Source organism: Oxyura jamaicensis, chromosome 3 (assembly GCF_011077185.1).
Source record: "Oxyura jamaicensis isolate SHBP4307 breed ruddy duck chromosome 3, BPBGC_Ojam_1.0, whole genome shotgun sequence".
NCBI classification, from domain to species: domain Eukaryota; kingdom Metazoa; phylum Chordata; class Aves; order Anseriformes; family Anatidae; genus Oxyura; species Oxyura jamaicensis.
In genome coordinates, this window is record NC_048895.1 from 14,067,807 (window position 1) to 14,094,469 (window position 26,663).

General features: G+C 50.9%; 3 protein-coding genes across 5 annotated transcripts; 2 read left to right on the forward strand and 1 right to left on the reverse strand.

Moving 5' to 3' along the window:
• The first annotated feature begins 504 nt into the window (after window positions 1–504).
• Window positions 505–3,614, forward strand: GINS1 (GINS complex subunit 1). Its single transcript, XM_035322928.1, has 7 exons — window positions 505–610; window positions 703–767; window positions 848–943; window positions 1,253–1,343; window positions 1,845–1,961; window positions 2,871–2,945; window positions 3,084–3,614. The coding sequence occupies exons 1-7, from the start codon at window positions 536–538 to the stop codon at window positions 3,150–3,152; spliced, it is 588 nt and encodes a 195-aa protein (XP_035178819.1). The 5' UTR covers window positions 505–535; the 3' UTR covers window positions 3,153–3,614.
• Window positions 2,776–18,134, reverse strand: NINL (ninein like). 3 transcript variants are annotated; one of them, XM_035322925.1, is made up of 19 exons: window positions 17,996–18,134; window positions 17,686–17,833; window positions 16,366–16,594; window positions 16,049–16,185; window positions 15,831–15,968; window positions 15,414–15,552; window positions 14,622–14,732; window positions 13,885–13,974; window positions 13,385–13,393; window positions 12,014–12,113; window positions 11,288–11,355; window positions 10,647–10,783; window positions 8,325–8,394; window positions 7,279–7,530; window positions 6,697–6,909; window positions 5,711–5,827; window positions 5,372–5,612; window positions 4,808–5,017; window positions 2,776–2,924 (listed from the first exon to the last, which is right to left on the reverse strand). In XM_035322925.1, the coding sequence occupies exons 4-17, from the start codon at window positions 16,114–16,116 to the stop codon at window positions 5,424–5,426; spliced, it is 1,701 nt and encodes a 566-aa protein (XP_035178816.1). In that variant the 5' UTR covers window positions 16,117–16,185; window positions 16,366–16,594; window positions 17,686–17,833; window positions 17,996–18,134; the 3' UTR covers window positions 2,776–2,924; window positions 4,808–5,017; window positions 5,372–5,423. The 3 variants fall into 3 exon arrangements, with proteins under 3 accessions (XP_035178816.1, XP_035178814.1, XP_035178815.1); XM_035322923.1 differs by having other exon boundaries at window positions 10,458–10,783; XM_035322924.1 differs by lacking the exon at window positions 13,385–13,393 and having other exon boundaries at window positions 10,458–10,783.
• EIF4A3 (eukaryotic translation initiation factor 4A3) lies at window positions 18,127–25,704 on the forward strand. Its single transcript, XM_035322927.1, has 12 exons — window positions 18,127–18,421; window positions 18,568–18,640; window positions 19,501–19,567; window positions 20,571–20,633; window positions 21,100–21,232; window positions 22,324–22,404; window positions 22,807–22,948; window positions 23,657–23,795; window positions 24,326–24,441; window positions 24,933–25,040; window positions 25,127–25,254; window positions 25,501–25,704. The coding sequence occupies exons 1-12, from the start codon at window positions 18,142–18,144 to the stop codon at window positions 25,515–25,517; spliced, it is 1,347 nt and encodes a 448-aa protein (XP_035178818.1). The 5' UTR covers window positions 18,127–18,141; the 3' UTR covers window positions 25,518–25,704.
• Window positions 25,705–26,663: the final 959 nt, after the last annotated feature.

Below are 26,663 nucleotides of genomic sequence, written 5' to 3' on the forward strand. Positions count from 1 at the left end.
ATTCAATTTAAAAAGCGATTAAAAATGTAATTAAAAACAAAAAATGCGATTTAAAAATGCTATTAAAAACCAACAATGCAATTTTAAAGATGCAATTTAAAAAACTGAAAAGGTAACTTTTAAAATGCAATTTAAAAATACGACTTTAAAAAGCAGAAGAATGCGATTTTAAAAATGCAATTAGAAAAGAAAATGCAATTTAAAAACGCAGTTTAAAAACAAGAGAACGCAATTTTCAAAATGCAATTAAAATGCAATTTAAAAAAACTGCACTTGAAAAATGCAATTAAAATGGAATTTTAAAATGCAATTAAAAAAAACGATCAACACACACCACGATGCCATGTCCCCCCCCCCCCCCCCCCCCCGCTCGGGGTTAACGCGGGAACCCCCTGCGCGCTCTCAGGACGACCCAGGCGCGCGCGCGCGCCTGGGCGGTCCCCCTAGGAGGCGTGGCCCCTATGGCCCCGCCCCTTCTCCCGCCTCCCATTGGCTGCGGGGCGGCGCGGCTTTCCCGCGCGCGCGCCGCGGAAGCATGGCGGGGGAGCGGGCGGTGGGGCTGGTGCGGGAGCTGCAGCGCGCCGCGGGCGGGCACCTGCCGCCGTTCCGGGTGAGCGGGGACGGGGGGGGACCGGGAGGGGACCGAGGCCGGGACGGGCCCCTCCTGGGGCTTTTCCTCACCGCGTGCCTCCCGTGCCGCAGGCGGAGGAGCTGCGGCAGACGCTGGAGGAGATGCGGACGCTGTACGAGCGGAACCAGGCGGACGTGTGAGTGCCGCGGGGGGGTTCAGGGGGTCCCATCCTGTCCTGCCCCGTCCCGTCCAGGTGTAACGCGGCTCTACTCCCAGGTCCGAAGCGAAGTCGGGCCGGACCGACCTGATTTTCCTCATTCGGTTTCGCCACTGCTGCCTGCTGCGGAACCAGCGCTGCATCGTGGCCTACCTGTGAGTGCCCTGGGGGACACGGGGGGGGGGGGTGCTGGGGACCCCAAAAAGAGCGACCTGCTTGCGGTTCTTCAGTCCAGCCAACGGGGCCGCCTCTGTTTACTGCTGGCACCACCAAAAACCAAAAGGAAGACCGCTTGCTCCTGTGCTTTGTAATTAAGTAGTTTTAATTAACAAAGAGGCCCAAAATCCCAGCCTTTAAAGGGACTGGGGGGGGGGGGGGGGTTTACCACAGCCTTTGCCCTCTGCTCTGAAGGCAGACCGGGGTATCGCCAAGGTGCTGGTTGTGCCCCTTGTTTCTTGCCCCAGGTACGACCGGTTGCTGCGGATCCGAGCGCTCAGGTGGGAGTACGGCAGCATCCTGCCGAACGCCATCCAGTTCCACATGTCTGCTGAGGAAGTGAGTCTGCCTCGTCTTGCACTGTTCCCCTCCTTCCACTTATTCTACCCAGTGGATTATTTTAGTACTGTCAAAAATGGATGGCCTTCCCCCCTCCCTACTAAAACCATAAAACACTTCTTGTGTTTTTCTGTAAACGTCAATCTGTTTCTTCATGTTCTAAGGGTACAATCTTGAACGTGCAATGAGTGCAGGTAATGCCTGGCAACGTAAAGGATCGGGTGGCCTTCATTAGATCCCACTCACAGCCAGCAGAACTCTGGTCTCTACATGCTGTTCTCAAATTCTCTCTCTGGACTGAAGCACAGAGCTGCTAATGGTGTTCTCTGCATGTGTGCTAGCCTGAATCCAGATTGCTCTTTGTCCAGAACTTGCCTTCACCAGTGGCTGCCATGAAGAGAGGTCTGACAGCACAAACAAACTGCATCTCTCTCATCAGGCACCTGTCTTTCAGCATGAGCTGTGTGGCTTTGCCTGAGGGACTGCTGTTGGTGTCTGCAGGTGGAGTGGTTCAATCGGTACAAAAAGTCCCTGGCTACCTACATGAGGTCAGTAGGAGGAGAGGAGGGGCTGGACCTTACGCAGGACATAAAACCTCCTAAAAGCCTGTACATCGAAGTAAGTGGAAAGAGTGGCGATTTCTGTCTGTGAACAAACATTTTTTGCCCAGCTGTCTCTTCTTTTTCAGAGAATTTTACCTCCCTCCCCATTAGGAAGCTCTTTGAGTAAAGCCTTCCAGAGCACCAAAGCTTCCACAAGCTCTTATAGCTTTCCTGTTTAAACTCTCCCTGCCAGTGTTTTATTTCCTCTCCTACTGAGGGCTCAAATTATGTTGAAACACAAATTACCGGTCTGCAGGGAAGTGGTGTGGTAGTGGTGAGGGGTCTGAACCACAGTAAAAAGTTTTTAAGTATTTATTTTGCAGAAACTTAACTCTTCCTTTCAAAAAACTCTTTGATTAAAAAGCTTGTTCCCACGTTATGGGTTGTTAACGAGGTGATGTTTATTGTTATTTTAAATGGACTTTGGTAGATGAGACTATAAATAATCTTACACAGTTGATGCAACCATCCAAGAGCACGTGAAAAATTAGATCAGTCAGTAGCTGAAGTGCTCTGTTCTTTTACTGTCTTAGAAAGAACGTGTGGTGGCAATCAGCCTGCTCTTTAAGACTGTTTCAGTGTTAACAGACTGGCATTTCCTGCTGTGCGTGGGGGGAGGTTCTCCTGGAAATGCTGCTGCTGTTCTGCAGGGCTGGTCTTCCTCTAGTCAGTGGAGGGCCGTGTCTGCTCACTGGTGCTTCTTGCTCTGGGCAAAGGCAGGAAGAGAACATCAGGTAGAGCCCCCAGGCCACGGCATCAGTCTGGTTCTGCATTTCCAGGTTGGCTCTATATGAGGCTCCAGCAGATGGGCAGGAACGTGTCCATACTTGGACTTCTGGAGCATGGTTTTTAAGTCAGCAGTACTGTCTGGTATTTTCTAAGATAAGTCTTTTGATCCAGAGACTGCTGCCCTTCTCCTTCGCAGGTGCGGTGTTTAAGGGACTACGGAGAATTTGAGATCGAAGATGGAACCACGGTCCTGTTGAAGAAGAACAGCCAGGTACTTGTAACAAGAGCATGCAGTCCTAACCCCTTTCCTGTTCTTTTCCTTCCCTTTCACTCCCAGGACTGTGGTTCAGCCCTGCCTGATCTGGCACCCCTGGATTTCAGGGAAAAACTTGTCTGTGTTTCCGTGCAGCACTTTTTGCCCCGCTGGAAATGCGAGCAGTTAATCAGACAAGGAGTCTTGGAGCACATCCTGTCGTAAGTGTGCAGGACGGGAGGGACGGCCTTTGCCTGATGCCCTGTGCATAATGGGGAGCGAACCCTGGTGCGTGCAGGACTTCAGCCACCTCAGCACCTCTGCACGGAGCCCCCTGCAGCTCCGTGTAACAGCTGTTACTGCCTGACGTGAAGACCAACCCCAAGTTTATAAAGTGTGCAAGCCATATTGGCCATGGCTGCGTGACCAAAGGGTGCACGCTGGTAATGTAGCAAGCCTGGGAATCCTGCTGTTGTATCCAAGCCCCACAGCTACGTGCAGGTTCTGTGAATGCTGTTGGGCTTGGAGCAGCTTTGTTCACACCGTGCCTTCGGGAGAAAGAGACTGACCAGCTGGGCTGTGGAAGCTGGGAGAATACCACAGCTGCAAAATAAATAACTGCTTCAGCCTTCAGTTTTCATAGTTCAAGAGTCAATGCTCTGTTCATTAAACACTCTCTGACCTGGATCTCTGGTCCAACCCATCTCGTCCCTGCAGGGTGATGCTTCACTGGTTATTTAAGTGTCTCTGAACTCTTCCACGTGTCAGGTCAGGCTGAAAGAGCTTTCCAGGACTAGACACAGCTTTGTCTCCCAGAGGCCTATAAATGCACTTTCTGAAGGTGCTGAGTGAATGAGCACTGCTGACTGCCTCTTTCTCTACTGAGTCACCTTCCCCAGCACCCTGGTGTGGTAGGGCCTAGGGGCTGTTTGCAGGAGGGGTGGGCGAGGGAGCAGAAGGTTTTAAGGATTTTAAGCACAAAACAGTAAGATGGCAGAGCTGCTCTCCCTGTAGTTTTCATAGTGGAACTGCTCGGTTTTGAGTAGTGGCTGAGAAAATATTTCTAAAACATAAGCTCTGTGCAAGATCACAGGTTTCCCTAGCCTGCTGCCCCATCTCTGACAGAACCCAAAACCCAATCTAAAGGAAGAGTGCAGGTAGAGGATCAAGTGTTCAGGCCATTTTTGCACTGCTTTCCCAGCCTCAGCCAAGGAACGTCCCTGAGCTAACTCTGTCTTGTTCTGCTGCCCTGCATGGACTTACCTCCTTGCCAGTTTCCCTGGGAGCTCCTAGAATCACAGCTGCCCCCAAGGCAAAGCAAGATGAATCTCAGTTGTCCTCCACCACAGCAGAAAGAGCACCCCTAGACCAGAGGCCTCAGTCAGCCTCCAGACCTCTCCTGCCATTGTCCCTGTCCCATGGCAGGGGGCTGCCCTGCCCAACTGGGAATTACAGGCCATAGCTGAGTTTTAGCTCATGGCCAATTTATCCCCTTTTGGTCTTATGCCAACAACAACCTGGTATTTAAGCCTTCTTACTGGTAGTCACAGCCTCTGCCTTACTACCCTGATGCAGTCAGGCTTGTCTCTCTCCTGCAGTAGTCACCACAGCCCAGAGCCCCAGGACTCCTTTCACAGCAGCAAGGACTCCTTTCACAGCCCCCACCTAAACACCCTCGGCCCTGTGCAGAGCAAGGCAGGGATGTAATGGCAATGATGCCTCCTCCACGCAGAGGGTAACACCCCAGGCAGATCAATAAAGCTGGTACTTGCTCATGTGAGAGTTGGCTTTGTGGCCTTTTTGACAGTTTGTTTTGGCAAGAGCAGTACTCAGTGCTAGTGTGGGAAGACTAACGAAGCAAGATGCTGCACCACACTTACCCTGCCTTCTAGTCTCCTTTGCCAAAGCACGGTAAGGACGGCTTGCTGAAGCACAGTGCTGCACAGGGAACACCAGCACCACCCCCAGCCTTGGAGGCTCAGATCAAGAGGAGCCCCCCTGGCCTGCTCACCACAGAGGCAATGTTGGTTTGGATCCTAGGCTCAGGCTTTAGGAAGCTTCAGGCTCCGTCTCCTAGAGCCCAAGAGTAACTGTAGGGAATAAAAGAGTTCAGCATCAGTTATAAGAGGTTCCTGAAATTCAGAGCAGACTGGGGATGGCAGGAGCTGCTGCTAGTATTGCACACATTTTAGTGCCACGATGCAGCTTTCCTCCTCAGAGCGAGCCAGATGCAGGAACCTGCAGCTCTCCTGCCCTGGCTTTCCACCTGTAACAGGATAGCCCCAGCAGCAACCCTCTGCAAAGGAACAATCCAGCTACCACAGGACCAATTTCCTTGAAGGACTCTGGTCTCTCAATTTTCTACTTTCTACCCGGGAAAATTCTGGCAAGATCAGGGAGGACAAAGCTGATTTCCCAACCCCGCCAGATCTCTCCTTCCACACCTGCTAAGTCCCAGCCAGGTCCAGCAGCACGGCTGCCACAGCAGGCACCCCACTACACACTCAAAGATGCCGGTGTAATTTTTCCAATGAGCTGCTTCAGGGCCGAGGCCTGCTCCTCCAACACCTGGTTCTTCTCCTCGGTGCTTTTCTGCTTCAGCTCTGCCGCCTGCAGGGCCATTGCAAACCCCCTGTTCTCCTTACGAAGGTCTTCGATCAGCAGTTTGTTCCTGGAGAGCTGGGCCTGCAGCGAGGACAGGAAGGAAGGTTTAAGGCTCAGTGTGCCCTCAGAGGGCTCCCAGCCCAGCAGGGACACACAGCACCAGCCCTTCCTGCACCCACCTGTGCGTCCTTGAGGTGAGCTGCCCTGTCTGCCAGCATGGCCTCAGCGCTCCTCAGCTCACGCTCCAGCCCCTCCGCCTGCTCCATGGCTGCCTGCAGCAGACGCTCGTGTTCCTCCTGCAGCGGGCAACGAAGCCTAACGTCAAGCTGTCCCAGCACCCACCTGGCCCCCAGCATCCCCAGACCACACAGATCTTCACACTCTTCTCTTCTAGGTTGGAACTGGATGATCTTTAAGGTCCCTTCCAACCCAAGCCATTCTATGATTCTATGAAGTGTGAATGGGGGATCAGCAGGATGCAAGAGCAGTGGGGGAGTGCCTAGAGCTCACAACCTTCCCTAGGTCATCACCAACCTATTTTAAGACAAGACACAGCTTTCCCAGCAACGTTTTCTATTAAAAATAAAAAAAAATAAGCCAATGGTCTTCCTTCTCACAGCTGTGCCCAGAAAAACCCAAGGAGAGAGAAAATTAAATTTCCCTGGATGCAGTTTCTGTGTCCACAGGTTTTAATCCCTTAGGTTATGATTTGTTCCATCTGTGCCCAGGTCAGTTTGACTGAATCACAGTGTCCTGAAACAGAGGATGAACACGCAAAACCCCAACACCTTGTTGATGCAATGCCCTACAGATAAAGCCACCCCACTGTGCAATCTACATCTCTACGTAGAGGGCTCAAGTGCTCTTTCCCAGGCCTGAGCCAGCACAGTGTCTCCCTGGCTGGCTTCTGCCCCACTAAGGGGCAAGGTATCTGGCCTGGGGTAGGTGGATTGGAGTGGGGAAGGCTCCTCTTCAAGCACAGGCTGGTGACTGGGTTCATGAGGATTAAAAACTGCAGCTTGAATCTGAAGATCAAGCGCATTACCTATGGGGGATATTGATGTGCTGCATCTTCCACCCAAACCTCTGCTGACCCCAACGACCTTCCAGGCTGGCAGTGCTTCCTCTGGCACCCTTGACTGAGCTCCTGCAAGTCCCTGCTTACCTGTGTCCTGGCCAGCTGCCTGTGTGCCTGCTCAGCCTGCCGATGGAGGTTTTCCTGGAGCCGCTGAGCCCTGCACTGTTCCTCCCTCAAGCTGGCCTGCAGCTGCTCGAACTGTTTCTTTGGCACCATGTTGTTCATCTGGGCCTTGGCCTGCTGCAGCTGCAACGCATGCCGAGTCTGGGCCAGGCTCAGGCTCGCTTTGGCTTCTAAAAGCTGCAACACAGAAAGGCGGAGAGAGAGCTGGTTACAGCTTTGTGCCAGCAGTGGGGCAGCCCCAGGGTGTGCTGCAGGTGAGAAGAGAGGTCAGGCAGCACGCTCAGCCCCTACCCCAGCTGTCACCTCAGCACACCCACAGCAGAGCAGCAGGACCATGGCAGAGGTGCTTGCCAGGCAGCCTGCAAAGCCAGGGATGGAGACTGCTGGGAGTTGCAGGAGGGAGAGTCCTTTATCTACCCCAAAGAGGAAGAGGACAGTCCTTTCTACCTGGGGAAGGTGCCCAGCATGGCCCTGAGCAGGGCCACACCAACACCACAGGGCCCTCTCAGCAGCCTGCCACCCTGTCACTGACCGAGCAGCACCCACCTTCTCCTGCGAGGCCCTGAGCTGCTGCCGAAGCAGTTCCATCTCCGTCCAACACATGGCATGCTGCCCGTGGTGCTCTGGCCTCACGGCCATCTGTGCTCCTTGCAGCTGCTCAGCTTCCACCAGCCTCTGGCTCTGCAGCTGGGTGGTGGCAGGGCCGGCGCTGCGGCTGGCCTCTTGCTTGGGGAGCTCACGGCTCAGCTGACTCAGCTTGGTGTTCAGCTGAGAGGCCTCCCTTTTGCTCTTCTCACTCTGGAAAACATTCAGGAAAAGAAACGCACAGAGGTTTAGAGTGAGATGAGCGGTAACAGAGACTTCACCTGTCCCCACTGGGTCCTTAACCAAGAACACTGCTGACACTGCAGGACCTCGCGTACACCTAGGACGTGTGCCCTCATTTCCCAGCCTGACCAAATCCCAGCAGCCTTGTTGAGGAACAGCATGCATGGTTAAGAAAGCCCACGCAGCTGATAACCCTGGAGGAGGCTCCCGGGAAAAGCAGCAAGGGGGACTAGGGTCTGACCGTAGAGATGCATAACAGAAATATTAAGGTTGGTGTGAACGCAGCACGAATGGAAATGTAGGCAACAAGAACGCTGTCCCATGGTCTGACCAGGGTACAAAAGATATTTCCACAAAGCAGTCTGCGGTTCTGAGTCACAAGGAATCCCAGGAACGGAACGAACTTGACAGCAGACACCACGCATCCATGTTACACACACGCAATCCTGGTCAGGCCAGGATTGCACACACATGTTCAAGGGCTTGTGAGTACGTGGGTTTGAGACTGGGAGTGATCAAAGTTTCTGGGGGAATAAGTAAAAAAGACCTCTCTAGAGGCTTTGTAGTAAATATGACCTTTCTCTTCTGTGAAGGCCTTCACAGGCCTTTGCCACACATCTTTTCGCTAGTTGAGAAGCTGGTTCTAACAGCAGGTTTGGATGTTTGAAGCAAGCACTCCCATTCTCCTCCATAGGCAGATGCAGATTTTGTCCTCCTAAACCCTCCAGCCAAGAGTCTGTCAGTCGGTGTTAATGGCTTCTTACCAACTCCATCACCTCTGGTATTTCAGTCAGCTCTTGTACCTCCTCTCGGCCCAACTTGCTCACGTGTTTCCTGTCAGGATATGATCAGGATATGATCAGGATATGGATATGATCAGCTTCAAGTCAGACAGCAACAAACACGGCCCCCGTTTCTGGGAGCCACACATCCAGTCTTGGCCTTCAAAACCAAGCAAAACCAGGCCGAAACAGTCATGGTCCTAAACTGACTCTGGAGTGGATCAGGTGCCTCTGCCCCAACAGAGGTCTCAGCCTAGTTCAGGGAAAACAACTGCTTCCTAAGGCAGCAGCAGGCTACCGACCAAGAAGTTCATGTAACTGAGGATCCCACCCTCTCCTCCCTCACCATACCTCTGTCCCCAGTGCCTTCCCCAAACCCAGCTCTGAACCCCATCCTCTGCCCTGCCTGAGCCTTTGGCCAGGCCTGGCCCAGCACTGGCAGCTTTCACATGGAATAAAGTAGGTGAGAGTTCTGGCTTCTGGAAACGAGTAATCAAAAGGCAGGCTGAGGCAGCAGAAACCTAGTAAATGCACCTGAGTGGCAGTCCCTGTTACAAGCATTAGCTATCCACCCATTTGCCTTCCACTCCTATGGGTACCCCCAGTCTCCCCTGAGGCCACAAATGCTGGCACCTGCTGGAAGGCAGCTTGGCCCTGTGTTAAGCTGTACAGCCCTATCCAACAGCTGCTGCTAACCTCCAGGCCCCCACAGGACCCCAATTCCTCGAGGGAGAGCACAGAACAGCCTCTCTGCCCCAGCAGCACTGCAGGTTTTGGCACTGCGTGTGGGAGGCAGAGGAGCTGAGTGGGGAAGTTCTCACTCCCTTCTCCAAGCGAGAAGACGAGTGTGCTGCATGGCGTTTGCTCCCGCCCGATGCTTGGCAGGACGCTCCACACGGCAGCTGCTCTGTGAATCGGTTTCACATCAGGATTCACGTGCTGTTTTCCCTCTGGCACCTCCACCACCCACGTCCAGCTGCGCAAGGCAGAGGAGACGAGCACAGCCAGCCACAGCCACGTGAGCACATCCCAGCTCTCCGACCACACTCCTGCGGGTAGGAAAGGACACGTGGGGGACAGCAAGACAGAACAAAGCTGCTGTCAGAGCACCAGGACGGAACAGAGCTGCTGTTGGAGGCTCTTGGACCAACACATTGTTGAGCAGCCCTGTGTTACACATGGAATCTGCTTTTTGCAGCAGCAGCAGCACGAGGTTAGTTGTGCAAACTGCCTTAGCACTCAAACCTGCCACTCTCTTGAGCTTCGGGTTCATTTTCCAGCTAGTACATGACATTTTCAAGCTGTAGCAGCTCCAGCTTCAGCCTGTTCCTCTCCAGCTCCATTCTGACTGTCATATTTTCCCCTGTGCTGCTCTGTCTCCCAGAGTTTCTTCCTCTTTTTGCCCTCCAGATCACATCTATGTTCTGACACACTGCTGTGCCTGCTGGGTGAAGGCAAACCTAACTTTGTGCTCTCTGCTTCCTTCCCAAACACAGCCCCTTGTGTACCAAGCTTTTGCTTCTCCATGACAAATGCCTTCAGCTTTGGTTCCAGCTTCTGTTATTGGGGTTTGTCCTCTGCTCTGCCACAAAGCCTAGTTGAGTCACTTCCCTTCTCCTATACCTACCCCATATCTCAGCTCCTCTTGCCCTAAAACTGGGTTGGCAACCTAGCAAAATCCTCCTCTTGCATACTGCCGAAGCAGATTCCGGTCCTGACAAGAGGCCACGAAGTATACAAAGGGACAGTGAGGAAAATGGGGCAAGAGGAAAGGTCAGGGGCAGTCACGGGGTGTGCTGAGAAGCAAGAGGGGACAGGCATGAGCATTCCTGTCCAATTCCTCTGCAGTCTCCTCCACGAACCCATTCTGTCCCCTGGGGAGGCTGCAGAATCAGAACCAGAAGCACAGAAAGGAAGATGATTATCCACTCAGCAACTACCTTACTCTTGTGCAAGCCAATCTACTTTGGCCAAATAAAGAAAATTAAGCCATTTTTTGCTGCTTTTAAGACAGCAGATGGCAATGATTTAGGAAGTAGAGGCAAGTTTGCTAAAGAACAAAGAAAGAGAAAGATCATAAGAAAACACTGATGAAAAAAAAGAACAATACCAGACCTCAGGCCCTCTCTGTCCCTGCACTGCATCCTCAGTTCTTCTCCTTCCTGGTGCAGCTGCTGCCTTGGATGGTGTACATCTTTAGGGAGCTGTGTTCCTACCCTGGCCTGCTCCATCTCAAGCTCCTCCTCCAGCTCCAGGCTCTGCACACACTTTTGTGCTTTCAGACCATCAATTACAGCCTCGTACTTTGCAACCTTTTCTTCCAGGTCTCTTTTCTGGCCTTCCACCTTGCTCATCTCAGCCTTGAAGCTTTTTTTGCTGCCCTTCTTCTCTCTTTCAAAGTTTTTCCTCATTAATTCAATTTCCTTCTCATAGTAGTTTACCTGTTGGAGAGAGACAAAATCTGGGGTAATAGCATCATCCTCCTGAGAGTCCCCCCCCCCCATCCAATAGCTCTAACTCAGACAGATCTAGTGGTTCCTGGTCCCTGCTGAACTTCGCACGATAACCAGCCTCATACAGCAGCCTCTAACAAGCAGATATCAGCAGGTCCCAGCCTCCCCAGCAGCCAGCACTGCTCCCCTTTCTCCTTGTTTGCAGCACTGGGACCCTGGAGGGAAGGGAGAGGCGGGGGCATCATCATTTGCAACTCCTCCGTCCTTCCTCCACCCTGCAGAGCAGTTCTTTGCCCAAGAGGTGGCAGTGAGGAGCTGCTGCTTCCACAGCTCCCAGCTGGATGCAAGGTGACAGAGGAGACATCCACAGAGCCTTTGCCAGGGCTCGACATCCTCCTACCAGCTGAAATGGGCAGGGGAAGACAGGTGCCCCCCCTCCACTCATCGAGCAGTTGTGCTGAGAAGTCAGACGTCTGCTCCCAGAGCTCTCACCTTGGTTTCCAGCTGCACCTTCAGGTCCTGCAGCTGCTCTTGGAGCTGCTCCGCTGTGAGCGATGTCTCTGTGCACACAGAATTGGGGACCAGAGGGCCAGGAGAGAGGCACACTGGGAGAGAGAAGCCCTATGAGGACAGGATCCACTGCCCCTGGGCTTGAGACTTGGGATGGCCACAGACCCTGGGAAGTGCTGGGGTCTGGACCTCTGGCTCTAGTCCAACCTCCTGCTCAGAGAAGGACTATCACCAAAGCTAGATCAGGATGGCTGCAACTTCATCCAGACAAATCGCAACATCCCCAAATGACACAGGTCCCCCTTCAATGTGGCAACCAGTCCCAGTCCCACGAGGGCTGCATCACCCCTCTGCACAAGAAGCTTTTTCCTAATGCTCAACCTGAACCTCCCAACCCCCCGTTAATTTCCCCTTTACTATATTACCTCCTCACCATCCTCCACAGTGAAAATCTGCCTCTTCACACCCAGCTGCCTAGTCCACAAGGCACCATCACCAGCTCGCGTGTTGGGAGAGCCTCCTTCCCTCCACCCCTCTCCTTCTTCACCATCCATCGCTCCCTTCTTTCCTCCCACGGCTGCCCAGTGCCAAAGACAGGAGTAGCAGCAGCTCTGGCATAACCAACCACTCCACGCTCCCGTGAAAGTCCCGCCACCAGGAAACATCTCTTGTCAAGATGGAAAGGCAACAAACCCTCCTGCGTTTTACCTGCAGCGGGCAGCCCTCTCTCGGCCCTGCTGTCCTGCTGCAGCTGAAGACGCAGCGCTTCCAGCTCCCTCCGCAGCACGCCGTTCTGGTCCCACAGCACCTGAGGCAGAGACTGGTTATGGTACAACTGTGAAGCTTTCCAAGGCTGCGAGTGGCCAAAAGGCCACAGCTCCCAGCAGCTGGGAGCACTCAGGATCTCTCACAGCCTGAAGGGCAGAGCCACTTCCTTGTCACCATGGTCAGAGAATGAGGCAGGAGGATTTTCTTCCTCTCCAAATGGGCAGAGATGAGAGATTTTGGAAGAGCCAGAGAAGAAATGAAAGCCAACGCAGGGCCCACAAGGGAATGTTTCCTGGTTGCAGCAGGAACAAAATGAGGTGAGGGGGTGCTGATCTCATGAGAAGCACGGCATGGGGGAGGTCCCACCGCCTGCTTAGGGCAGAGAGTTCTCCAATTCCTGTGCTGGCCTATATCCAGTCTCAGTGCCAATACTGCCCCACAGCAATGAGTCCCAGAGCTGAACACCACGCTGTGCAATGAGCCACTTCCACGTGGATATCTGGAGCTGGGCACCTGCTTGAAGTAACAGCATGCGAGGGATCCTGCTTCCCTCTGCACCATCCACTTTGGGTGGGCGTCAAATTATATCCCATGTGCTGCCCCATCCAGAAAACTGATGGGCTGCAAGAGACTGAGGGACTTCCACGGATCCCGATTTAAAAATAAATAACCAAGTAGATCTAGATAAAAGCAGAGCCAGTTTGCTTAACCTCCATTCTAAACAAGAGCAGACAGAGGAGGAGGAGGAAGAAGGCTGCCAGCATTCACCAAAGGGAAAGGAGAGACCCAAGTGGGTGCTTTCACATGGGCAGATGAAGCCCAAAGGCTTCATCTCCATCCAGCAGCACCTGCATGAACCACCCTGGGGCAGCTCAGCTGCAGGAACAATTCCAGCACCAAGCATCTCCAACCCTCTAGTGCCACCTGGAGCACTGCTGCGTTTGATAGTGCTCCAGCGTGTCTGCCTTTAATTACAGCTCCAGGAGGGGCTGTCTGCTGAATCCATCACGGGGCTTTGCTGCAAATGCACAGGTCTCAGCCCCTGCTGCAGTGACTTGATAAGGCACCATCTCTGCTTGGTGGCGGTCCCCAGTCACACATAGCGCTTGGAAGCAAGGACAACGCAGTAAGAGCTGGACTCTGCACGCTCAGGAGCCAACGCAGAGAGCACCCAGCAACTCACAACATGCAGAAGGCTGTGCTCACATCCCAGAGTGCCAAAAGCTCTGGGCACAGCGCCATGCAGGAGGTGCAAGGAGCACAACACCGATGCCAGAACCACGCACACACCAGGTACCTGGACAGGCTCACCTTGACTCTCTAGCAGAGTCCAGCAGCAAGGAATTGTGCAGGGGTTGTGAAGTGGGGAGCAGAAAGAGGAAGGGGAAAAACAAAAAAAGAATTTAGCTGCCAGCATGCCTTCAGAGGAGCACAGCCTGCTCCCTGTATTCAAGAGGAAACGCCTTGCAGCAGAGCACAGAGTGGTCTGGAGCTACACAGTCCCCAGACAAAACAGCCCATGGCTATAGAAAAGTGGGAACTCACAGCCCATCCCCACTCCCCTCTCCCAGTGCCCCAGCAGGGAAACCAATCCACAGAGCATCACAAGCTGTGGGGCAAGGCATCAGCCTTCTTTACCAGGGGCACGGCTGTATCGTGCCTCCTGCCAAAAGGTGCTGAGCAAGGCGAGAGGGACACCCTGCCTCCACACTCTGATCAGAGCTGCCCCACTCCTCTGCCCCAGCCCCACAGACGTGCAGATGGCAGCTGTACTTCCACAGCAGCTCTGCCGGAGAGCTGCCCACTCGTACCTGGCACTGCCGTTCGTATTCCAGCACAATCTCCGCAAAGCGCTCGCTCTGGGTCAGGAGCTCTGGGCTGCGGGGCTCCACCTGCTCCAGCTACACAAGCACAAGGGAACACTTCTCATCAAGGAAAGTAGCATCTCTACAAATGGAGAGCCAAAAGCTCTACAAGAAATCATTGGAGTGACGGTGCTAAACCTTTAGATTCAGAAGGGTTCCTACTGAAACCCGTGGGATGGGTCAAATACAGAAGGAAGGGGAAAAAGCATCTTTCTTCATGTCAGAGATACCAAACTGCAGGCAGGCTGACTTCCCCAAACTGGCTCCTGAGAGCACAGACTCATTTTTTTCCCCAAATCCATTTCATCAGGTTCCTCACTGCAGTGGAACCTTTTACTACTAATTCTAACTAACAACTAACCCTTTACTTCAATACTTGTGAAAAACAAAGCTTTTATCTACTTCAAACCCAACTGTGAATTTCTCAATTGAAAAATTCAGCTTCGTCTCATTTTCTACACTTGCAAACTTTCTTCCTTCTTTTTCTTTTAGACCTTGTAAGGCGTACATTAAAAGCCAGTACTCTTTTCTTTCCAGGCTGTCATTAATGTGCAAAATGAATTCAAGGGGAGAGGGGAACCCACAACTGAGCTGTAGTATACAAAATTTCAAAGGAAAGGGTCAATCTTTTGACGAGTTCCTAAAAAGATCCTACTTAACCACAGTAGAGAAAGAAAGGCTACCTTGTCCTTCACAACGAGGTTGAGCTCTTTCTGCAGCTCCAGCACCAGCTTCTCAGAGGCCACCAGTTTCTCAGTCATCTCCGTGACCTTGTTTTGCAGCTGTGTGTTTTCCTGCAGACAGAAGGGAGAAGATTCTCTTGATGTTGTGGGTGCTCACATCACAGAATGGGTTTATCAGTCATGGGCCCGCAACATGGAGCTGTAAAACACTGACACATCAGCAGGCTGAACACAGCACAGCTCGCAGGAGACCCTGCTTTGGACAGCACGGTGCTGATACACGCCATGTGTGCTGGGGTTTGGCTCGTCTCTCCAAAGGACAGATGCGGGAGTAGGTTTTGCAGAATAATAGCTAGACGGCCCTGTAGGCTTGTCTCTGCCTTTGCTTCACAAACCTACGGCTTTCCTCGCAGCCAACAAGTGTCAAGTCTTGAGTTATCTCTGTCTGTATGAGTATGTTGAACTGCACTGGGAACATCCCAAGCACAGGGACACGTTTGTCTCTGTTCCTGTCATGGTCCCCAGCACAATTTTAGCCTTAGCCAGCAGCTGTTCAGGTGCTACTACGGGCCAAACCATTGCCAACAGAAAACATGAGGCTTCAATAATGTTACGGTAAGGGAACAAGCTCTGTATTTTAATTCAATGGGATGTATGTGCCTGATTATTTTTTCTCCACAAAACTCATGCCATTCCCACCAGAAGCACGACAAACTATCTGTCTTAATCTCCATCTCTACTTTGCCTCCTGCTCTAGAGTGAGGACATTTATTCCAGGGTAGTTTTACTTACCTTCATCATGAGGTTCAGTCTTCCATGCAGGCTGGCCTCTTTGCCCTGGAGGAACTGCGTATCAGCCTCCAGCTTTGCTTGATGGTTGACTGCCTGCTGCAAAAGCAGCTCCTTTGCCTCCATTTCAGTTTGAACATCCCTGGAACAGAAAAGCAACATGACAGAAGCACATTCACAGATTACCACGAGGTCCAGGCATCCCCACTCACCCCACAAAAAGCAGAAGACGAGAACATGTTTGGGGAGGGATGTTGGAACCATAAATGACACACACATAGCATAAGGGGTCTTCAGGGACTTATCTGCCGCTGATACAACAGCCAAGCAAGTGAAGTATTCAGAAAGGAAAACTGGGACAGGAGGAAGAGACTGTGGGCACCCACATCTTCCCTGCCCAAACAAAAGAGCCCCTCCTACTTGAGCTTGCTCTGGCTGTGCTCGAGGGCGACGTACTGCTCATCCAACTCCCTGCCAAGCTGCAGGCAGCGTCTCTCCGCTTTCTCCAAATCCAGCCTTGCCTTGTCCCTCTCCCTGCAGATCTGCTTCACCTGGATCCTGCAGGCACAGCGAGCGACGCATTCAGAGACACCCCACACACCTCACACAAGAGCCCTCCTCACAGCAGCCTTCCTTACCTGAGGCACTGGAGTTTGTATGCGTAGGAGGTGACGGCCGCATGCTGAAGCCCACTCCTGGGGACCATGAGTGCGCTGCCCAAGGCCGCAGGCCCCTCTGCCAGGCTCCCCTGCTCCTCTGGGCTGCTGCTTGGCCTCTGAAAGAAACATACAGACTGGAGTTGTTCTCCCCGCTTCCAACACTTTCACTATTACACCAGCTCATTGCCCTCCTGTCTAAGACATACGCCACACCATATCACAAACAAGTTTCAATCATATCCACTGCAGACTTTTCCCAGCCCTGGGGTGACCAAAGCCAGCCCCTCATCACAAACCTGCTTGCAAGCGCTTCTTCCACCCCAGATGGATGCTTGCTGGAAGGCCTGGTGGCCCACTTCACTTGCCACCACCAGAAAAGCCAGTGCCAGGGACCTTGAGGATCTCCTTGAAGTTCTTTCAGGGATAAGACAGAAATGACAAATTCAGGTTTGGTGAATCTAGTGCTGATGATGATGCTGGAGAGATGTGGGCTCACACAGCTTGGCAGGAAGGATGCTCACTCTCCTGTGATGCCAGGTAAAAAAGCAACACAGGAAAGTCAGTGGGACAAAAAAGGCAGAGAAAAACTGATGGCTTTCAATACTGAAGCTCCAGGGACCCCATCAATATTGGTGAAAGTTCTAAAAAAAAAAAAAAAAAAAAAAAAAGCTGCCAGGAGGGAGATGTTATGAGCCACCTCTAAGGCGGCAAGGAGCAAGTTGGAAGCATGCAATGGTCTTTTGAAAACTGTCAGACAGGGACTGCCAGACAACATTTTGTTTGGCCTAGAAGTTAAAACTGGGCTGAGGTCAGCTTGGCCCTCCCTGACTCAAGGGTGAGATTCAGCCACGTTGACTTGAAGAGCAGAACCTGATAGCCAGAAAGCCAAAACAGGGCTAGTAACATCTCCAAGAGCAACAATTTCATTCCAGCTTTGGAGACAGCCTTTCCTCTTCCACCTTAGCGCATTAAAGCAGCTACTTCAAAAGCATTTGCAACTGTACTGTCGAACCTTGGGATTAAAAGCACTAAGAAGAAAAAGTATATTACATCAAATAGGGAAAGTATGGATGAAAAATAACTCCATGTGCTACAAGGGTGACAACCTCAGTCACAAGTGGCACAGAGATGTCAGAGCTTCTGAAGCCAATGTTAGCACTGGGGTGACTTTTCAGTTCTGCTGGGATATGCATCCCTCTCCCCCCTGTGGAAACACCAGAGTTAAGAGCTCTGTTGTTCAGCATTACTGCCCCACTCCACCTGCGCAGGGTGTGCTCCTACCCAAGCAGCTCCAAGGGGGCCATTCAGTCACCACGCAGCGGGTGAAGTCCAGACCATCCCCCAGAAAACGACCAACTCATGGAAAACTCCCCAAATCTCCACCCTCAGCTAACATCTGTCAGATCACTCCCTTGTGAAACGAAACGTCTCGGCCTGAACTGCTCTCAGCAGGACCCGTTCTTTAGCGCTGTATTTTGTGGGGAAACAGAGAAACCCTTCTGGGTGCGATGGCTGGATCTGTGTCCGTGAGACGTTGTACGGATGCGAAACAGGAACGAAGCGCCCTGTGCAAGGAACTGGGCGCGACTTACAGATCCAGGGCTACGGGGAAGCACCTGGGGGGAGCTGCAGGTGAAGGCGACCGGTGGGATCCCTGACGGATGGAACCTTCCTGCCTTCCTTCAGCCCACAGAGCACCAACAGCCTCGATGCTGGCGTGTCATGGGGATGGGCCACCTGTGCTGCCTTGGAGCCTCCAATTTCCTAAAAAACGAGGGTGGGAGAAGAGGCACAGGAGGGTGAAGCACCCCCTTTAAACGCCAACACCCCCATTATTGTCCTTTTTTACACCACAAACAGAACACGATTTCAAAACCTCCCCTGACACGGCTTCCCCCCGCTCCCTCGCGCCCTACCACCGCTCACCAGACGGATCGGCGCCCAATCCTGGCGGAAAAAGGACAAAAAAAAGATGCGGGGGAGGGCAGAAAATGTCCGACGGGAGCGGAGACCGAGGAGCAGCATCCACCTCCCTGCCACACCACCACCCGCCCTCACTTCCCTCACCGCGCATGCGCGTTCCCCCCTCTGGCTCCCTCAACCCCGCCTCTGCGCATGCGCACTGCGCGCAGCGGCCTGGTCTCTCGTGTGAGGCGGCGGCGGCAGGAGAGGCCGCGGCCATGTCGGGCTCGGCGGGCTCCGGCGGCGGCAGCGGCTCGGCGAGGAAGCGGCTGATGAAGGAGGAGGACATGACCAAGGTGGAGTTCGAGACGAGCGAGGAGGTGGACGTGACGCCCACCTTCGACACCATGGGGCTGCGGGAGGACCTGCTGCGGGGCATCTACGCCTACGGTGAGGGGGGAGGGGAAGGGGGAAAGGGGAGGGGAAGGGGGAGAGGGGGGGGGGGGGGGGGGGGACGGGGCGGGGGGGGAACGTGGGGGTGTTTGTGTGCGTGTGGTGGGGCCGTGAGCACGCGCACTTAACGGCTGTTCCCGCAGGGTTTGAGAAGCCGTCGGCCATCCAGCAGCGAGCCATCAAGCAGATCATCAAGGGCCGGGACGTGATCGCACAGTACGGGGCTGTTCGTTGTCTGCAGGGCCGGAGGAGTGCCCGCCGAGGGGATGGATATGCAGGGGGAAAGCTGGTGGTTCTTTCTGGTGGCCAAAAAGGATGTGATTCCCGTTGGGAAAAAACGTTTCCGGGTCGCTAGTGGGAATTGGCAGCCTTCTGGGTTGTGTTGGCTTAACTGATCCCAGGGAAACCCCTTACAGCGGTCTTCCAGTACCTAAACGGGGCTATGGGAAAGTTGGGAGGGATGCTTTGTCAGGGAGTGGAGTGATAGGACAAGGGGAAATGGCTTTAAACTAAAAGAGGATAGGTTTAGATTGGATGTTAGGAAGAAATTCTTCACTGTGAGGGTGCTGAGGCACAGCAACACCTCACCAGAGCAGCTCTGGATGCCCCACCCCTGGAGGTGTTCGAGGCCAGCCTGGATGGAATTTTGGGCAACCTTGTTTGGTGGGAGGTGTCCCTGCCCATGGCAGGGGGGTTGGAACCAGATAATCTTCAATGTCCCGACCAACTCAAGCCACTGTTGGATTATTTGATCTAAAATTTCCTTTAAAAAAATAAAAATCTTCCAAGACAGATTGCAGAAAGCTGAAGTACTGATCTGGTAAAAGAGTAACCATGCCAGAGCCAGGGACCCTGCAACAGACAGTGCTTTGTCCCTGATACTACGGTCTTTAAAGCTGCGTGTCTGCAAACCACGCTGTGATCATAACAAAGCTTTGTGGGATAGGCCGTTGGCAATATTCACTTGTTTTCAACAAATGAATGGCAGTTGTTTACGCAGAGAACTGGAATATATTGAAAGTGCCTGTGTTGATGATCTAGAAATGGAGAGCGTTCACCAAATATCTGTTTCTCAGGTCACAGTCCGGAACAGGAAAAACAGCAACGTTCTCCATCTCCGTTCTGCAGTGCTTGGATATACAGGTAACTTCACAGCACGTGCTGAAAGTTTGTTAGTTGTTTTTTAATCAATAGATTCATCCATCGTCATAAAAGCCTCTTTGTTAGAGTGAACAAATGAAGCTTTACGTTGAGCTCTTAATTATGGGCAGTGAAACTGAGGCAAAATTCTGACTGAAGATTTCATCAGTTTAGCTGTTAAACCCACCTTGACAAAATACAGTCAGAAAAAAATCTTACAAAGTTGGTTTTAATAGCTGACCTCATTCATACAGTGTTATTTTTGTCATTAGAGGGCTAAGTTAATCTCTTAGCAGGCAGATTTGCCCTCAGCAGTCCTAACAGCATCATCGACCCATCTGAACACCTGCATACATTGCACAAAATCAGATGCAGCCTTGTGACTGACACGTTTACTTGTGCCCTACTCGGGGGTACCACGTCCATCTAATTGTTTTTGAAATATCCACTCGAGCGTGTAGATGAGTAAAATGATTTTCTGTGGGCTGTTACTCCTTTAAGTAAAGCCTTGATTGCCATCTACCTGTCACTGCCTGGGGTTGTGAAAATAAATGCTGCATGTTCTGAATGAAAAGGTCAGCTTTTTGCTTTGTTTCTGTAAAGTACTCACGGTAATTTTCAAATCCAATACTTCAAAACATTGTTTTTGTGCAATGCAAGGTTTTTATCTGAACTGGAAATAGGAAATTTTGGTCATCTAAATTTCTTTCTAGTCTTCTGTAAGACGAATACACACTTCTATAACTATTTTCAGAAATCAGGTAAAAAAGCAAGCTGTCAAATGAAGAACCACACAAAAACGGACTTGTCAAAAGCAACTTAATCTAAGAGGCTGTTACGGTGTGGGAGCAGCTTTCTAGCTGCACTGACGGTTGCAAACACTAGGCTGTAGCACAGAACGTTGCGATTAATCCTTCAAATGTGACGTTTCATAAGATCTGTTGAATGTTCTGCTTGGATGCTATCTGCCACGTGACTAACTGCCACCATTGCCTGTTCTTGTCAGGTTCGTGAGACCCAGGCCCTGATCTTAGCACCAACTCGGGAGCTGGCTGTACAGATTCAGAAGGTAGGAGCATCTGAACCACCATCTGTAAAGCACTTGCAAGGCCTGCTGCCGATTTCCCAGCTGTCTCCCAGCAGAGCTAGAAGTGCAGCTTCTGCTTTTTCTTTCTGGAAGTGTTTACGTGTTTTCCTGAAAGGAATAAGAAATTCTGACACAGGGCTATTTTTCCCACCTGCATTATATCCATTCTTGGTTCCATGGCCATGTTGTCTAAGGTTTTACACGTTCCTACCTGAATTTCTAAGGACAGTACTTTTTTAAAGCAGTTACAATCCCTGGAGACTGAATCCTCAGTGTTTGAAAGCCTGCCATTGAGGAGGCTTGGGTAACAACTAAAAAAAAGTCTATTTTTATTGAGCTTATATCTTCTTAAAAAAATACCGTATGGCCATGCAGACCTACAGCTCTTCACAGATAAGACATTTTGTGAGAGCTCGGTTGCTTAATCCGCTCTTTTGTGTCAAAACAGGGTCTTCTTGCTCTGGGAGACTACATGAACGTCCAGTGTCACGCCTGCATTGGAGGCACCAACGTGGGGGAAGACATTCGAAAGCTGGATTACGGGCAGCACGTTGTGGCTGGCACTCCAGGCCGGGTGTTCGGTAAGGAGCTCGGCGAGACTGCATCCCTCTGGGTTCAGACAATTGGAGCCATGGGAACATTGTGCAGATCTTGTGTGCTTAGATTTAAGATAGCATGAGGATCGCATTTATTGTGACACCATTAATTTCAAGCGTGCTGAATTACAACAAGGTGTGAATTTACTGGAGTAATATCTGAAATTCGATAAATCAGTGGGGAGAATATTGAGATTTTCTCTGTTTATATTTTGCATTTCATTGTTAAATTGGTTCTTTACTCCTCTTTTTCATGCTACCAAGTAATTTTTAACAAGGAAGATACTGCAGTCCCAGGAAATAGTTCAAAGTCTTAGAGGAGAGAGGAGCTGGGGCTGTTTGAATGTCAGAACTAGACCCATATTTTCTGTGTGCTGGCCACCTCTAGCTCTTCCTTAAAGCAGGTGTACACATGATTGTACTTTGTAGTTTCACAACATAAAGATTTTTATATTTACTGTTAATGGTGATTACCACAGGGATAGTGTTAGCCTTCAAGCTCCCATCTTCTGGATCTCTGAGAAACAGGCAACACTTTATGTGAATACCTGTCACTGGGAGAACAGAGCTAGTCTCCAGAAGTGCAAGGAAAAAAAGGCAAAAAACAATTTGGTGGCTGCCAAACTGTTGGCTTCAAACAGCAGACTTTAGAGCAGATACTTTTTTATGACAGTATTAAGGACTTACACGAAGCCATGCAACTTCTTCAAGCAGGAGGCAGATTTGCCCACTGTTGACGCAAAGTTCAGGTAGCACTTTGCATGTCTCACATCCAGCTGCAGTTGCTGTGGGAGAGTGGTTTGCCTGCGTGCAGTTACCAAATAGCTTCCCACAGGTCAGGTTCTGAGAGCTTCCCTACGATCCGTGCTCCTTTAACTGAGTGGCAGAGACATGCCCCTGGTTGCAGGGCGTACGGGGGCCCTTGGGTGCGCTTTTTTCCATCACCAAACACCAGCTTCTGTTGGCAGCAGGGGAAGTGCCTGTCCTTCCTCCAGCAAAAGGCACTGACAGGCTGGGAGCAGTGTAGGCTCGCTCGCTTTCACAGCCTTTTCGCATTACAAAGTGAAATCTTACAGATATGATTCGGCGTCGAAGTTTAAGGACTCGAGCCATCAAAATGCTGGTTTTGGATGAAGCAGACGAAATGCTCAATAAAGGTAAAGCACTTCTTTCTACTCAGCTCTCTGAGATTCCATTATGTCCCAGTTGTTAGTTCTGCTTCTTAAATGGTTTTGCCAAAGCTAGGCAAATAGTTATATTACAGGCTGTAACAAGCTAATTAATGTGCTTTGTCTAATTCAGTTGTCCTGTCCTTTTCAGTAGTTACAAACTCTTGAGTGCTGCTTTTTGTGCTGTACTGCGCAACGCAGCCATGTCTGGGTGGGTGTGGGGAGAACGGGAGAGGTGAGTGAGGGGTGATGCTGGCTGAGAGTTACCACTTCATTCGCTGTTCTCATAGCACAGGCCCAGTGCTGAATTCCAGCTCAAACTGGGAAAAAAGAGGATATTCAGGAGAAAGAGATGCTAAGTGGCCTGTGCTACTTGATTTGCTTTTGCAGGTTTTAAGGAACAGATTTATGATGTGTACAGATATTTGCCTCCAGCTACGCAGGTGGTTCTGATCAGTGCCACTTTGCCTCATGAAATTCTGGAGATGACCAACAAATTCATGACCGACCCCATTCGCATCTTGGTCAAACGGTGAGTTTTCTTGGAACGTGAGAAAGACAGCTGTTCCTTCTCACCAGTGCAGTTTGACTAGGTATTTGCAGACATCCTCATGTCCCACTTTCAAGCAGCAGCAGAAATATCTGACTTAATCTTCATCCAATTGTTTGGTCTGTGTGGAGGAGCCGGGGGGTAAGGTTGAGCAGCAGCCTGTTCTGGAAATCCACCTCTCAGGCCTCCTTGATTCCTGCGCTCCTCCAGAGGCATCTTCCATTAATTTGTTATTATATAGCATGGCTGGAAAGCCTAAAGCTGACTAATCCAGATGCCACAGACCTTTCGTTATGCACTGGAACTCACCAGGAATCAAGAGGAGTAAGTAGGCAGCCTGGCTGGGAGGGCCTCCCTCATCTGGTCTCTTCCATTAGCCCGGTTACCTTTCTTCAGTCTCTTTTGCTAAGATGTTTGAATGTAAAAACAATGACAACAGAAGTGTTTCCCTTGGAAGCTGTCTAAAGCAGAGACACTGCCCAAGTTCAAGTCTCTGTTGCACAGGTAATGTTTGAGGCCTTTCTTAGAGCAGACTTCTCTAGGGACTTTGTAGAATAGCGTGGACTTTGGTGCAACCCGCTACACGCAGAGCAGAGATCTGAGCTCTGCTGAACCACAGCCACCCCTTCTACCTGCATTGGCTGTATTCACCTACTTGTGGTGTGTTACAGCTCCTCTTCTTCCCTACAGTGATGAGTTGACCCTTGAAGGAATCAAGCAGTTTTTCGTGGCTGTGGAGAGGGAGGAATGGAAGTTTGACACCTTGTGCGATCTCTACGACACGCTCACCATCACCCAGGCTGTCATCTTCTGTAACACCAAGAGAAAGGTACAGTAGCCACCAGATGGACATGGTGCATATGTTATTTCACTCACAAAGAGAGTCTCTTCTGAGAGAAGGACTCCGAGGAGAACACTGGGACAAACCCAGCTACAAGGCCTAGTTGTTTCCCGTGTTGGGAATTGTTTGGTAAGATCAGAGGTTAAACATGTCTTTAGGATGTGCCTAACATAAACAGCAGGTTACAGGCAGACCTGATGTAGTTGGAGCTGCCTTTTTGGATTAGTAGAACTGATTGGGTAAAAGTACGCTTATTATAATTGTAATCCCTAAACCAAAACCACCCTTTTTGAATAAACGTTCTTAATTCCTTTCCTTTGGGAGTTCATGGAACCCTGTCATGCAGCTGATGCTCTGTAAGGACTATTTACTTCCTTTAGCTCCATAATGCTTGTTGAAGCGTCTCAATCGTTACCAACTTAAACACTTAACAGTGGTCAAACATTCTCCAAGCCCAGCTCATGTATTTGGCTGCCAGGAGCAAATAACTAAGCCAGGCTGCTTGGCTGTACCCACAGGTCGACTGGCTCACGGAGAAGATGAGAGAAGCCAACTTCACAGTTTCATCCATGCATGGGGACATGCCGCAGAAGGAGAGAGAGTCCATCATGAAAGAGTTCAGATCTGGTGCAAGGTAAATTCCTTAAACAGTATTTACATTGCCACTACCTCGGGTCAGGATTTCTTCTACTGTCTCATAGGCTTCTAAGACTAGTTCCTTTAAAACCTCTCTCTCTCTCTCAAGGCCTTGTTCCTGGTCTAGCTTAAAATCAGAAGAACTCTGATTCCCATCCATCTTCTTATGGTATCTCAGAGGTGGGAGATCATCACCCTCCAAGGAGGAATGCTCCTATTTGTAGGCATAGAATTTACCTCTTCAGCAAAAGAGAACAGGCTGGGAGTTGCTGCATTTAAAATAAATCAGGGAAGAAAGATAGGAAGCTGGCTCTGCACTATCTGTCTCTCCCCTGTAGGCTGGCAATTCTGCATGGGACAACAGGCTTGTGGACGGTGCCATTGTGCTGTGGGGAGGATAGGGGAGGCCCAATGCTGGAAAGACAACTCACCTCACACACACACCTTCAGAGGGGTGGAACAGCAGTAATTGTCCCCTTCTCTTTGCAGCCGAGTCCTTATCTCAACAGATGTTTGGGCTAGAGGCCTGGATGTGCCTCAGGTGTCCCTGATCATTAACTACGACTTGCCCAACAACAGAGAACTCTACATACACAGGTAAGCCTGGTGTTCACATCAGGGAATGCAGCTGGGCTACTCTTCCCCACAGTGGCTCCAGTCTCTCTTTCCTTCCACCTCCACAGAATTGGCCGCTCGGGCAGATACGGGCGAAAAGGTGTAGCTATCAACTTTGTGAAGAACGACGACATCCGCATCCTGCGGGACATCGAGCAGTACTACTCCACCCAGATCGACGAGATGCCCATGAACGGTGAGCGTGGGCCTGCCCCAGGGAGGCTGCTGCCACCCTTCTCTGCTGGGGAGCTGGTGTGCTGCAGCTGGAAGAAGGGACAGAGGCTTTGTTTTGCCATGTCCCTCATTCCCAACTACACCCCCTTGCCTCCCTCTAGAGAATCTGGGAAAAAATCTGGGAAAATCTGGGCACATTTTACTGCTGGGCTGTTGCTTTCAGCCCACTCGGTGCATACTTATATTTTCTTATTCTGTCTCTTTTCAGTTGCTGATCTTATCTGAAGGTCCACGTTCATCAGGGAGCGGTACTCAAACAGTTTGTTAGCCTTCATAATTATGTTTTAGACCCACCTCCTTTCCTCATACTGCTGGTCATGTGTTCCCAAGTTGGGTTGCAGTCAGGACCTTGTGTAAATAATGTCTTTACTCCCACCCATGTTTTTCAATAAAAAAAGGAAGTTTTACCATAGTCTGTGCCTGATTAGTTTAACTTAAGACAGTAACAGGCAGGAAGCTTTAAGATACTGCCACAATAAACGAGCACAAATCAAAAGAAGCACTGGACACCAAGAATATCTAGATTCATAAAATACAGGGCTTCTGTTCAACCTCTTACACTTGCTGTGCTAGCTGATAAGACTTTCTAGATTTTAACTTATTCTTGCCTCTCAGGGGATCAGCCTTACACAGGAAAAGCTTACAGCAAGCTACTTGTTCCTAAGCTGCTTTAAGAAAAAAGAGTTACAAGATAGAAGGTTCCTGTCATTTATGACCTGAGTTGTTGTTTTTTTAATACATTATTCTGGATGAGAATTTTCCCCTCACAAGGAACCTGGGGACTTTGGCAGAAGTCTGTAAAGTTGAGTTCCTGTTTAACTTTATGCCAGCTGGGAGAACACTTGTAACCACATGAGAATGCCCACTAACATTCATACTTTCCCTGAAGTAACAAAATATCTTGACACCTTTCCCACAACACCCACGCACTCACCAGCACTGTCCTTTAAGGCCCCATCATCTCCAGTAACCAGCCTTCAGGGTCTCTTCTGTCTCCAGTTGCTTCCCCCAGAGGGCAGCACCCACACTACAACTGTGTCTCAGTGGGCCCTGCACCTCCCAAGGACCTTCCAGTCCCTCTAAGAGGAGCTCTGCTCCCTGGTTGCCTAACAGAACTGTAAGTGCATCCAGCCTGGACTGCAGGCTGCTTCACTAGCTGGCTCCCAGGCCACTTACTTACCTACCTGCTGGCTGATCTGGACCCATATTCTACACTAAGGCACGCCCTGGCTTTACGGCTGCTGGCACTTGCTTGCCATTTACTCCCATCTCCCCACACAGCCCCCATGACCCGAGGTCCCACACCAGTTGGCACTCAGGTGTCTCCTCACCCAGGAAGCAGATTGGGGTAAGAAATAGAGGAGAGAACAG